Source organism: Motacilla alba, chromosome 17, assembly GCF_015832195.1.
Source record: "Motacilla alba alba isolate MOTALB_02 chromosome 17, Motacilla_alba_V1.0_pri, whole genome shotgun sequence".
In the NCBI taxonomy this organism is placed as follows: domain Eukaryota; kingdom Metazoa; phylum Chordata; class Aves; order Passeriformes; family Motacillidae; genus Motacilla; species Motacilla alba.
In genome coordinates this window covers 2,857,394-2,871,122 of record NC_052032.1, presented here as the reverse complement: position 1 = coordinate 2,871,122, position 13,729 = coordinate 2,857,394, and the positions used below count along the sequence as shown (strand labels likewise).

Sequence of the window (13,729 nt, the reverse complement as noted above, 5' to 3'; positions counted from 1 at the left end):
TTTGAGCCAAAGTTTGTTTCATAGAGAATTATATGTCCGTATTGAACACAAATAAGTCCTGAATCTTTAGGTTTCTCAGCCTAAATCCTGTGAGGCAAAGCTTGACTGCTCTAAGCAAGCAGAGGTGGGGAAATCACAATCAGCTGGGCTACAGTTATTGTCCTTAGCAGACACCAAGGCGTTTATCCTTTTCTCCCCAAAGACCATCTGTGAGGTGAGCACATGCCAGACATGTGGATTTTACAAATTAATAATTACACAGCTTAAATGATCAAAGTTGGATTCACATTCCCTGGCAGTGCTCACAGCAGTGCAATCTCAATGCTTTATAGAGACAGCAATCCATCAGAGAGTTACATGGTCTGGAAAGCATCAGTCCTGAATGAGTTGTTTGATGCCTAAGTCAGGCCTGTGTCCAGTGCAGGGAAAAACTGGGAAGCTTTGAGGCACATACAGAAAAAAGGAAGCTGTAGGTTTGTGTGGCAGGAGTGAGCAGGCTTCCATTTTCCAACTCTCGCTGTTGGAAGATTGAGAGGTTTCAAGGAAGCGTGCAGAGATGTTGAAGAGGCAGAAACAATGTGCTGTGGAATCTCACAGCCTGGTCTTTCCAGCACCAGCTTCCAAAGCTTCACAAGGTGGCTTCTTTTTCCTGGTTTGCCTTTTATTTTCTTTTTCTTCAGAAATACCTTCATCTGGCTGCTGTATTTGTTTTATGTCTTTACTCAGAGCACCAGTAAACAAAGAGGGCTCTGCAGTGGGCTCCTGGGAGCAGCAGTTGACATAACCTGGCTCTGTGACCTTTCTCCTACGTAGGAATGGAGAAATCCAAACACAGAGCACAGGGAGCAGCAATTCTCTGGAAGCCTGGGCAGTACAAGACAAGTGGTCTCTTCAGTTTGCTTTTCAATCTACCCTCAAGACACTCCTCTTTATCCATGTTCCAGCACTTGGGAGGTCCCAAGTCCTCAGGCTAAAGACAATCTTGTTTTGCCCTCTCTTGTGGAGGCAAGCTGAAACATTCAGAACTCATGAAACTCTAGCAAAGGACAGATCACAAAATCTTCCATAATACGGGATGGAAGTCACTGTTGCTTCTGTCTCTTCACAGGGATGAAGTGTAGCTCAAGTGACAAAGTCTTTTTTAACTGATATCCCTGATCCTGCACTCAAGGGATGGCAAAGATTACAGAGTGAAGTTTGCTAAATTTTGCTGAAAAGGAAAGACTGAATATTTCACATTTCCATTTGCTTGTTTGTCTCTTGTAGCTCCATGTAGTGTAACCCTAATGCAAGCATTGAGTCCTGAGCCAGAGGATCTCCCTGAAATGAGTTTTTTTGCTCCAGAGGCATGAGGAATGCAGGAGAATTCCATGAGGGACCTTTTGGTCCTGAGGGGAACAGACCACACAGCTTTAGTGACTTGTGGTGTGTGAACACAGGAGCCCACAGCAGTTTTGTGCTGGAGTAATGGAGGTGTCACAGCAGAGCCCTTCCTGCCCAGTGAACCCCTGGGAGCTGGGATTAGACAGCCTCCAAACCAACACTTCCTAAAAACCAAGGTGTGTGGACGGGCTGGAGAGCAGCACTCTGCTCCTCTGGAAGCTGAGTTACCACAGGAAGCTCCTTTCTGGTACTAGTGAAGGTGTCAGGAGGGTCTCACCCACTCGCACGAAGGTTTGACTCAGAAATTAAAGGAGCCATTGTACTCCTTGGAGGGACCTTGCCTTGAGCATGTCCCAGCAGATGAGCAGCTCATCTGTAGGGTGAGCACGTCCCCAGCTCCGAGCAGCCCAGCACTCAGACTGCAGCTTTGTTCTCTCCTGCTCTGCCTCTGGAACCCTGCCTGCAGAGCACAATGTGGGGCCTGGAGCAGGATGGATGGCAATACATCAGCCATGAGAGGCCTGGGGAGATAAATGAGTGAGCATTAGAGGAACCAAGAGCCAAGCTCAAATTCCTGTGCTGAAGGACCCAGATTGTGCAGCAACTGTTGATGAATCGTGGATGTGATACTGTCTTGCCTCTGGAAGTGAGTTTGTACAGCAGAGCATGGCTTGGAGAAGAGACTTTTCCATTCTGCTGAATGTTTTTCACAAGATTTATGCTGTTTACCAGAGGCCCTTGTCCGTGGTGTGCGTCAGCCCCTCTTCCTCTCCTGGCTTCTCCAAGGCTCAGATTGCACCACCCTTTTTTATACAAACTCAAAGGAACATTAGCAAGAATGATTAGGTGAGCCAGTTCCATGGGAAAGTGCAGTGCTGAGCACTGGGAAACTAAATTTGCCAAGGAAGATTGTCCATTTGTTCAGCTGACTCCTCCTGAGAGCACCTGGAGCCCGAGTTCAAGATGAGGGTTTTTAGAGGTAGCTACTCCATTTCTGGAGTATTTCTGGCTTGTGATGTGCTGCAGTGGTTTCTTCATGAAATTCAGAGGTGCACAGGCACTGCAAGCCCAGTTTAATCAGCTGATTAAGAGAGGGGAAAGTGGTTTAGCCAAAGGGGACTAAAAAGAAAACCTTGCTGGGTTATCATGTCTCACACAAGAGATTGGGAAAGTGGCTGAGAGCCCCTCTTGGGGAATAATTTAAAATCCCAGATTCAGAAGCAAGAAGTAATCCAGAACACTTCTTGCTCTATCCCAAGGAGTTGGGGAAATGTCACGAGTATCCTTTTTAGTAAAACCACCAGAGAAACATTCCAGTGGAATTCCTCAAAAGGCCAACACCACTCCACAGACATATTCAGGCAGGCTCAGCCTGGAGATTTTACCAAGAGATATTGAGCTATTTCCTAAGCTGACAGTAAGAAGTATTCCAGCCTGGGAAGGAGTGTATGTTTGTAATCCATCCAGTTTCCCTTTTACACAGCTTCAATCTCTGCTCATTCATCTCACCACTGTGAATCATTCTCTGGCTGTCACCCACCCACCTAAAGCTCCCAGAGCTCTCTGTTTTTTCTGCCCATCTCTTCCCCTCATTGTTAAATCAAGTGTTTGAGCTCCACTGTTCCTGTTATTCTACAGTTTGATTGTTTTCCAGATTTTCCATTATCTGTTACAGCATTCGGCCTGCTAAACAAAGAACACTGATATTTCTGTGGTATCAGAGTATTTTCCATGTATTCATATCATTTCCACTTGTCCATCTCATGTTTGTTTGTACACAAAGCCACATACTCCCCTGATACACACAAATTTAATGTGGGATATATGTGTGTTTTTATCTGTGGTAGAGGAAAACCATCCTTTCTCACCCACAAATTCATTTGTGGAGTCATTAAGTCCAAGGTAATTATCAGAATTACATTCCCTATGTCCCATGGGACAACCTGTACATGGCAACCTCCATGTAGCTGCCAAAGTTGGCACAATAAAATAAATCCACTTGTGAACCCAGCAAATTTCTGAATTCAAATCTCACACAGGTGGTCGGTCCCTCAGGTTTTTTATAATATACTTGAACTGCTGCTGCATTTGCCATCCACATTGGAGTCACCAAATCCTTGTGTGGTTATGCTAGGAAAGGCAAGGATGTGGGAGAAATGTGGGGTGGTGCAGGGAAAATGAGGGGAAATGATTGCCAGTTTTGACTGATCTTACACAGGGTTCTCTCACACACCCTCACTATATCAGGAGTGTAATGCCACCCTAATTTTATGTTGCTTCTTGTAGTTTTGAAGGTTTTGTCTTCAGTTTCTAGCTCAGGGTTCAGTTTCCCAGGGGGAGCTGTCCCTGTGGGATGCACTGCTGCCCTCTCCTCCCCACTGGATTGCCCACTCTTGTCTTCAGCAGAAACCCTCCCAGCAAAGCCCAGCCCAGCAAAGCCCAGCCACCTCTCTGCCTGTTAAATGAACAACTTTTAGACTAAACAAGAGCCAGTGCTCTTCATGCTGTAATTTTTTTGCCTGTTCCCAGGACAGGAAAGACCTCCTTGGCACGTGCTGACGCACAAGCAGCTGGGAGTTGCAGAATGGCTCCAAACCTTCCTGCTTTGTTCCACGAGCAGCCCTGGAGCAGCCAGATAACAGCTCTGACAGTGGGTTACTGGGAAAGAGGGGATGATGGCAGTGGTGAGCATTGTAGCTGTGCTGGTGTGATGGAAACATGCTTATCTCCAGGTTGCAGCATAGGCAGAGCCTGTTCACGTCATGTCAGGGGTGACTTAAGAGCAGTTCTTATCTAAATCAAGAATATTAATGACATATTTAAATATAAATATTCGTATTACATATAAATATAAATCAGTCTTTGCCTTACAGGCTTCTCTCCTTCCCAGAGGTGTGCAGAAAACAATGTTTTCACACCTGCAGTTACCTGAGAGCATATTTACAAGATAACATTTCTGCATCTATTTGAAAACATTTCTAATTGATTTTGCTCCTCTGAAAATGTATTTCTTTGTGATGGATGTGTGAATTTGGAGACATGTAATGAATCCTGAGTAGATATTTGTGCTGAGCTGATGGATGGTGCTGGATGACTTGCTCTCTCTTATTGAATGCAAGTGGAGCATGAAAGCAAGGAAGTCACCGAGGTGTGAAATTATGTGGCTTCCCACTAATGAGGAGATAATTCTGCATGTCAGAGAAATCCCCTGCCCGGTGCCTTGTGGCTGGGATCAGAAACACATTGCCTGTGACCTCCACAGCTCTCAGATTTCCAGAATCTGACTGTTCTACAGGATATATCCACAGATCATTCAGCATGTTGAAAGCCAGGCCTTTCCCCATTCCATTCCTGGGAATGTCCTATGAGAAATATTTTTTAAGTTCTTTCTATCCTAGTTTTTAGGCAAGAATGTGTGTCGCCTCTTCTGCTGCATGTATCACAATGTACTTTCTTCTGCATGTATCACAATGGATGATAACTCCTCCAAGCCTGTTTTTGGTAGGATATGAGGAGCTTTAGCATGTTTCTGCTGTGATTTCTCAGCCTGGGTTTGGATGTGTTTGTGATTTTTGGCATGAATTCCCTTCATGGTTTGTATCAGGAATATTCACTGATGGGTGTAGGAAAGACAAAGGGCATATTTGGATACTCAGAGTTCCAATGTGATGTAAATGAGCAGAGTTCTTTGGAAGTAATCAAAGAGAACTGATTTCCATCAGCTGAGGATGTGCCAGCTCCCAGCTGGAAGCATTCCAGTTCCTCTCTGTTTGCTGGTTGCTACTCTGGATCTGCTGCTCAGGGTGGCTCTGTGAGAGCCAGGCTGTGTGTGCTGCTGCTCCGTTTGCTCGAGGCCTGGAGTCAGTCTCCAAAACCAGGAGAACTCCTCTGTTTGCCTTGTTTTCAGAGCTCCCAATGCACAGCACACGGAGTGTGTTGGAGCAGGTGTTAGCTGTTGTTTGGGGGGTTATTATCAGGAAATTTTAACTTGCAATTTACCTCTGTTTAGCACTTCTGGTCACCACACCTGGAGAATCAATCAGTGAAACACCATTTGATCCTCCCAGCCCTACACCTCCCCAGCTCAGTTATTTAACATCCCCCAGCCCTGATTCTCCTGCTCTGCTTCTATTCCCCCTTCACTCACCCAGCTCAGAGGCCACTGGGGTTCTTTGTGACCTTAACATAACCCCCAGGACTTCCAGTAGTTCCACCCTGTCCTGGGCAGCACAGGATGAGGTATTTGATCAGTTCCCTATCACTCTGAAAGGCCTGTCCATTTTAACCAGAGCACAGGAAATATTTCTGCTGGAAAATCTTTGAGAAACAGAAATTCCCAATCTCCCAGCTGGCACACACTTCCAGATTAACCTCCATGGAAGTACCCAATGCCAGCTCTCTTGGTCCCTGGAAGTTCTAGCTGCTACAGGTATTTCCCATGGATCCACAGCTGCGTGTTCCTTTTATGCTTCAAAATCCAGAGCTTCATTTCCATGTGGCTTTGGTACAGATTGTAGGCTTTGTGAGTGATTCTTTTCCTCTTGGCTGGGTCATTCTAACTTTTGCATGGGATGAAACTCTTACAGCTATGGAATGAGAGCCTGGGGTGGTGCTGCATGGACAATGCCCCATGCACTGCTAAGGTGATGCAGCATCGAATCTCTCTTTTCAAATTGCATGCAAAGAGAGACGTTGGTGCATCTGCTGCTGATAAGGGATGTGGGAACAGAGAGATGCTGCATGTGCTTGTCTGGATTGTGCTTAAACACAGCAGGAATTTGGCATGGAAGTGGTGGTGTCAGAGAGAAAAAAAGATTGTGATACCTTTCCAAAAACTCCCACCTCTTAGCCCTGTTCCATGAATTTCATGAGGTGACGGGGCTGAGTTCAATAATGACCTATAACATTTTTCCCTGGGGTTTTGAGCTGATCTGATAAGCTCTCAACACCCAAACGTTATACCCCAGAACAGCTCAGCATTCATTGGGAGGCATAAAAGGAGCAGGAGGCTGATGTGACAGCGTCAGGAACAAAAAAGGTGTAATAAAAGGCAAAATAACAAACACAAAACCGAGCCAGGTGCAACAGGTCTGTGCTCCTGGTAAAACACCTCACAAAAGCGATTTGGCTTCTTTGTTCTGTCTTTTTCTACTAAATGGCCCAGGCGGGACCTTTTGGCTTATGGCCAATTAGCTGTCCCCAAACTTGAGGTGAAGTCCCCAAGGTACTATTGGTGATTTTCCTACCTGATCACTGGGAGAAAATTCTGGGCTCTTTCCTTTTTGGGGGACAAAGGAAAGTCCTGTCCCTCTGTCCATAGGGGGCACATTCCTACAATGACCAAAGCACCAAAGTGTGAGCTCAGATCTGGAGACTAAGGACTGGACTTGTCCATCCCTCAAAACCAAATTCCCAACACGAGGTAAACTATGTAGAGACACAAAGATTATTTCACAGAGACAGAGCAGTCTCACCTCTCCATGGTTTGCTCTCTCTGGTTTTGGTTTTGGTTTTTTGTTGGTTTTTTTTTTTTAATAAGAAACATCATCCCTTGATCTTTACCGTGACACTGTGGTTGCTTTGTCGTCTGTGTTGGATGCTGGATGGCTGAGGATTTTGGAGCTCCCCAGCAATCCTGTTTGGTGCACGATTCCACAGGAGAACCCCTTGGTCCCTGGAGAGCATAAGAGAGTTGTTTGCTTTTCTGTCAGACATGCATAAGAAACAAATGGCAGGGAAAGGGGCTCTGCATCGTGGAGGAGAATGAAACTGAGCATTTTCAGAGAAATCAGAATTGCTTTCAACCTGTGATGATTCCTGCATTACTTGTTATAACCAAACTTCTATTTAAAAGGTTTAACTTTACTGTAACTTTATTTTCACTTTCATTTTAAGGAAATGTATTTGTTTTATTTGTTTCTGTTTCCACCAACAGATCGTGATCTCTGATACAATCAGTTCCCTTTCTGTCATGCTTTCTCTTTTCCAGATAACAGCCCTGTTTTGACAGAATTCATATTTTGCCTCAATGAATCTCCTTTCTGTTCCTGACAAGGAAGACAGCTCTGGATTAATGCATTTCTTTTATTGTTGTTGCACATCGTCATTATGTCATAAACAAACTCTTTCCTTCTAACAGGATGGGAAAAGCTCAGCAGAACTTCTGTTCCTGAATAGTAGCAACTTACTGATTTGTTAATGAATTTTACTGAAGATTGTTATGATCTATGAGTGCTCAGCCTCTGAACATCCAGCCCCAGCTGCCTGCCCAAGGCTTTGAGCAGTCATGCAATAATCACTCTGGTTTTACAGGGAGAAACTCCACATGAGTGATGCTGCTGAGACTAAATTTAATTTATTCCAGAGTCCCCTTAACTTCTGTATTACAAGGTGCAGAAAGTTGAAGTTTACAATTGACAAATCAGATCCATTTCCCTTCATGCAGCATCTCTTATGAATTCTCAGTCATGCAGAATGGGATTATTCAGAGACGCTCTGTTCTTACTGTAACACATTTGTGCAACAATTCAAATAAATCAGAAGGGTGCTAGCAGATCAGCAGAGGCCACAGGTCAGTGATAGAGCAACAGGAGTTTCCAGGTAGAAAAACCAGGCAGTGCTCTCTCATTTTCCCCTCTGGCTGTTAATGTTAAGGAATCAGTTGTATCCCCTTTGTAACAAACAACTTTCCATTCTTGCTGAGCAAATGATCTCAACTCAAAAAGACTTAACAGCAGCAGTTACCTCTGATGGCTCCCAGCTTCCTTGGCCACCCCTGTGGGGGTCTGAGAGAATGTTAATTTCTGTGAATGAACATTTTGATTTTAGATTAGTATCAGTAACTCTGAAAGTCCCATCTACAACCACAGAAAGGTTCTGTGGGTAGAATAATGAGCTAAAAGAAGACACATCCATTAAAGACATGCAGACATGGAGGCAGTTTCCTCTTCTTTGTTGTTTTGTATCTGAAATAGTTTGGAAGCATCCATAAGCAGTATCCTTCAAGTGGGTGCAATTAAAAGCATAAATATTTGAATCTCAACTACTCTAAACCATACCCTTTCCTACCCTTACAGCACAGTTACTTCAGAATGGCACTGAAGTTGTTTCACAACTCAGTGTATCACACTGACTAAAGCTGTCATAGTAAACCTACTTATCTCATAGGGAATTTAATTAATGCTGATAAAGCACTCATAGCTGTAAGATTCTCTAAGAGCTGCTTTCTGTGGGCAGCCTCTAAATATTTATTAATTGTTACAATTCTTCCCTCACTGTTGTGTTTTGCCATGTCTCCAAAGAGACTTTGTTGAAGTTATCTGAGGCAGCTGATAATGTAAATGCAGGGGGGCAGGGGGGGCATCTCCGTGGCCCTGATTAAATGTGAAATTCATTAACGCAGAACCTCATTAAATAATCTGACATCAGCACCACTCTGCAACCCAAGTAACAGATTGCCTCTCTGTCCTTATCCAGAGGAGGAACCTGAGCTGGGGAAGTTGTCAGTGTCAGAGCCTGGCTGGGATGGTTTCCAGCTCACCTGGACAGCAGCAGACGGGGCCTATGAGAGCTTTGTCCTGCAGGTGCAGGAGGCTGGCAGCCCCGAGGAGAGCCGCAATGTCACAGTCCCGGGGACACTGAGCTCTGTCAATGTCACCGGCCTCAAGGCCAACACGTCTTACACCATCACCCTTCAGGGGCTCGCTCGGGGCTACAGGAGCAAGCCCCTTTCTCTTGAGACTGCCACAGGTACCTCTCCTGCAGCTCCACGTTCTTTCTGACAGAGATGCGAGCCCGAGCTCCTGTGAGTGCTGGGCACGTCCTGCTCGCTGGGGCAGCCTTGCATGACCAGCCCTGAGCTCCTTAAAGCTTGGCTGAACACCTCTGGCACAGAAATGCCTCATGGTCAGGCTTCCCAGCCAGAGCTTCAGTGCCCTGGTGCAGCCCTTCCCTCCCTGCTTTCCCCCACCCACCTCAGAACAGCTTTTTTTTTGTTCCCTTTCCTCACTTACCTGGCTGACACTAACAGCAAAACCCAGCTGGATGTTGTGCCTGCTTGGGAAAGGCCAGGTTGCCCGGTGAAGTTATAAAAATCATTCCTCTATCAGCCCAGATTATCAAAGCCTGAGAGTGCTCAGTTTTTACCCTTCAGAAGCTGCCTCTGAAATTCTGCAGTAGCTTCTGTGTGAATTCAGACTCAGTAAAGTTGTGTGTACCTGACTCAGGGCAAGGACAAATACCTTCCATATGTTCTCATATAGGAGAGGACACAAATTAATTCCTAATAAGAATAATAAAATGCATTAAGCCATCTAAGATCATGAAACAGTCTGGCCTGAAAAAGATATAATGCAAAAGATCAAATTCAGCAGAACTACCCTGGGATAAAACTGGCCTGAAAGGAGGCAGGTGAGCTCTATGCCATCAGGAGCTTGCAAAGGGCCCCAAAATCATTTTTTGGCTCCTCATGTGAAAGGCAACAGTTTGAAATAAGAGCTTATCACAGGCTTTGACCATGAGAGATAAATGTATGTTTACATCTCTGCTGGGTGGCTCTCTGATCCTCCCAGCTGTTGTGATAACTGTAATGAACAGTGTGAATTAATTTGCACTAAAGGGGCACCAGTGGCCTTTCCTTCAGATAATTTCTTGTAGACAATTTCTGCTGCCTCTGGGCTCCCCTACAGCCCTTTGTCCCCTCCTGTCTCTGTGAGATAGCCAGAGCTGACTGGTGCCAGGCTCCTCCAAGCCCACAGTACCAGCACAGAAAGGGATGAAAGCACCTGTGAGAACTAATCAGAATTAAAGCATGAAGTGCAGCAGAGCTTGCTTGTTCCTGTAGTGCTTAGAGCAGCCTGGCTTGGGCAGGAATGTCTGTGCTGTGTCCCAGTGAAGTGCTGAGCTTTGAGAGTCCTCACCAGGAGCTGGGAGCAGATGCCCATGGAGAGCAGAGCAATGTGCTGGACAAAGAGACAAAGCAGGAAACACATCATGGGTGTCCTGCCTAAATATGCAATGAGCTCCTTTCCTTTACCCTTGTGAAAACAGCAGAAAATGCCCTGCTGAGGTTTTCCCTTCCCTTTCTGGGTCAAGCTCAGTACCCGGCTTTTCAAAATCTTCCCTTCTGGGGACTTCCAATTGTTCAAAAATATCTGAACCTTCCTGTAACGCTACGGGGATGTCTGCAGAGAGGAAGAAACCCCAAGGCATCTCTCCCTGTTTTGCATTTTGGCTCCAGCTCCAAAATTACAAGCCAGCTTTCACAGACTTAAGCTGAAAGGGAAAGTAGAAGAGTAAACAAAACACAAGATTTTCCTTTGGATAAAGCAACAGCTTTGGTTTTAGCTTCTCCTACAACTGGAAGCTGTCTTTTCCAAATGCCCCAGGGGCATTCAAGACAGTCCTTTTGCATCTGCTTTCATGCTCAGACCTCAAAGACATGGCTGCTCCCACAGGGAAAGGGAAATAACCATAGTTTTAAATGTTATTTTAATTTTTTTTCTTATCTAACATTTTGCGACGCTTTCATTTGATTTCCTCCCCTTAGTACCTGTCTGCTCGTAGCAAGCTTTTACTCACAACCCCTTCCCCAGCTGGCAGTGCTGCCAGCATGGCAGAGAGGAGCCTCTGAGAGCAGGAGGAGGCCGGGGGGCCCTTCTGACGGGTGTTGTTTCCCTCCCCAGGAGAGCAGCCCGGCGTTGCTGAGCTAATGGTTTCCGACATTACCCCCGAAAGCTTCAACCTCTCCTGGACAGCCTCCAACGGGGACTTCGACGTCTTTACCATTGAAATTATTGATTCTAACAGGTTGCTGGAGCCCATGGAGTTCAACCTCTCAGGCAACTCAAGGACTGCTCATATCTCAGGGCTTTCTCCCAGCACTGATTTCATTGTCTACCTCTCCGGGATCTCTCGTGGGTTCCGCACACAGGCAATCAGTGCTGCAGCTACCACAGGTACACAAAACCTACCTCAGTGCTAACTCTGCTTTTTTGAACTCTTCCTTACAGGTTGTGCCCCCTTGCCTGCCCTCAGCTACCCCACAGCCCACCCATTTCCCAGCCCTCTGTCTCTACACCTTACGAGGAAGGCCGGCTGAGGACACTGTGAGCTGGGAATGTTGAGCCATCGTCCCATCCAGAAAGTCAGGCAATCCCATCGTGCTGGGATTTCATTCACACAATGAATCTAGACATCAAGGTTGGGGTAGCCTCTGAGGCAGAAGAGAAGCAAAGCAAATATCCCAAGAACCAGGCAGGAGATGATTCCTTATGTTCACCTTTCAACCTGTGCGTGCATCTGTCCCACAGCTCAGAGAGGACACAGCTTCTCTCAGAAAAGCTGATTTCTAGACACAGATTTACCCTGATTCTCCCAAAAGATGTCAGGCATGCTTCAGTCTGTGCCAGCACAATCCTGCAAGGCACATTCACTGCTTAAATTCAGCTTCAATTATTCAGATTGTGTTGGGTGAGAGATTGAAAAGTCCATTTGACTTGATGTCAGAGAAGGGAATAGGCAGGCTCTGAGTTGTTGGCACGTTAAACATTTCAAGGTTTTACAGTTGACAGTTTTCCCAGAAAAGACAGGGAAGTCAAATGTTCAGGATGAGAGTGGGAAGTGAGGAGTGGACTACAGAAACAGAACATTGTTATTGTAGGCAGATAATGGCTCATGTTATGATTGTTAAACACCTCCACCAAATTTTGCCCCTCTAGGAAAAGTTGCCATAGTGATTTGTCATAGGAATGGAGTGATGTGGTCAGGGAAAGCAAAGCATCAAATCTCAGCTATCAGATAATATAATATCAATTTCCAGCAGCAGCAGACTGTGACTATCCTCATTTGATGATGGGTGGCAAGGTCAGGGTGGCAGCAGGGGTATGGGAATAATAGGGAAACACAAAGCTGGGTAACCCTTGTGACCTGTGGTCGTGTGAATTCAAACTTCTCAATTAATTTATTTGATTGCTTTGGCTTTTAATGACTGTGATACGTTTCCATTTGTTTTTCTTCCCGTAGTAGAGGAACTTCTCCTTAGCAAACTCAGTGTATCAAATGCTACCTCAGACAGCCTGTCACTCGCCTGGGAGGCACAGGACAAGGCCTTTGACCACTTTATTCTGGAAGTCAGGAACTCTGACTTCCCCTTGGACTCCCTGGTGCTCACAGTGCCAGGGGACTCCCGGCACTCTGTAGTGACCAACCTCAAAGCTGCCACCAATTACACAGTCCAGCTCCATGGGGTAATTGATGGGCAAGGTGGGCAGACCTTGACAGCCATGGCACCCACAGGTATTTCACTGTTTCACCTTCCAGGTTTGCTTTTTATTCTCCTTTCTCTTGCTGTCCACCGAACTGCTCTAAAACATGGCTCCAACTCATCATCATTCCCTTGGGGAATTATAGGGAGATCACCACGAGGGGAGGCTGAAATGCACTGAGAGGGCTTGGAAAAAGATCTCTGGCAATGGAAAAGGCTGAAAAGGTGCCCCCAGCATTAAGAGAGGCAGTAGTAAACCGTGATGGTTTCCTTATATATACACACCTCTCTGCAAGTTCAGTGTATATATAATTGCCTTGCTCCAGATGGTTGATGTGTTTCACTCAGCATCTTTGCACTTGATCTTGAATGAAGTTGTTCATCCCACCCTCACTTGCTTTGCTGGGGGTGGGAGAGAGGCCTTCATGTGGTTCTCAGCCTGGAGAGGCTCCTGCATGTCGGTTTTGTCCTCCTTAAACCCAAATGTCTCCCAAGGCATTTGCATCTCTGGTGGGCGTTCCGTGCCGCATGTGAAATGTTCAACCCAAACTGCATGGAGTGGTCTGGCCACCTTCTGCTGGTTCTGATATTTTCTCTGCCCAGGATTTTTATGTTCTCAGCACAGAGCAGGGCTCAAAAAACAAATTTCCCTTTTCTTGGTGGTCAGCCCACCACTCTGTCCCTTGCATTGCTCCCTTTGAGTCTCCACAGCCTGTCTTGTTTCCCTGGGTGGTGGTGATTCCAGGATGGCAGGAGATCACTAAGACTTGCCTGAGGAGATGATTCCAGCTCATTTTGCATGTAACATTCCTGGGAGTCAGGCTGTCATGATGGGAATGTGCCTGACCATGGATGCAGGTGGCATGTGACGGAATGTGGCCATGCCAGGATGAGGTTGGAAAGGCTCCTTTTGCCCTCTCTGAGCTGCATGTGGGGCTGAGGGCTCAAATTTCCTGGGTTTTCCACCCAAGCCTGTTTTGCTTTGTGGATATTTTTTCATCTCCTTGCCTGTCTTCAAGAGCACCATGGTGGTACCTTCCCTGCTGGCCATGAAGGCATCCATGGTCACTGGTTGATAGCATG

General features: G+C 46.0%; 1 protein-coding gene across 4 annotated transcripts in view; it reads left to right on the top strand.

Annotated features, from left to right (window-relative positions):
• The window catches only part of TNC (tenascin C), a 73,188-nt gene that overhangs the window by 34,574 nt on the left and 24,885 nt on the right, over positions 1-13,729 (top strand). Inside the window, exons 11-13 of one of the 4 annotated variants that reach the window (XM_038156479.1) lie at positions 8,860-9,132; positions 11,067-11,339; positions 12,406-12,678. The exons of 2 other annotated variants lie outside the window; for them this stretch is intronic. In XM_038156479.1, coding sequence (XP_038012407.1) covers positions 8,860-9,132; positions 11,067-11,339; positions 12,406-12,678 — 819 coding nt within the window. The remainder of the gene's footprint in view (positions 1-8,859; positions 9,133-11,066; positions 11,340-12,405; positions 12,679-13,729) is intronic. One more of the 4 variants, XM_038156476.1, reaches the window with a different exon arrangement.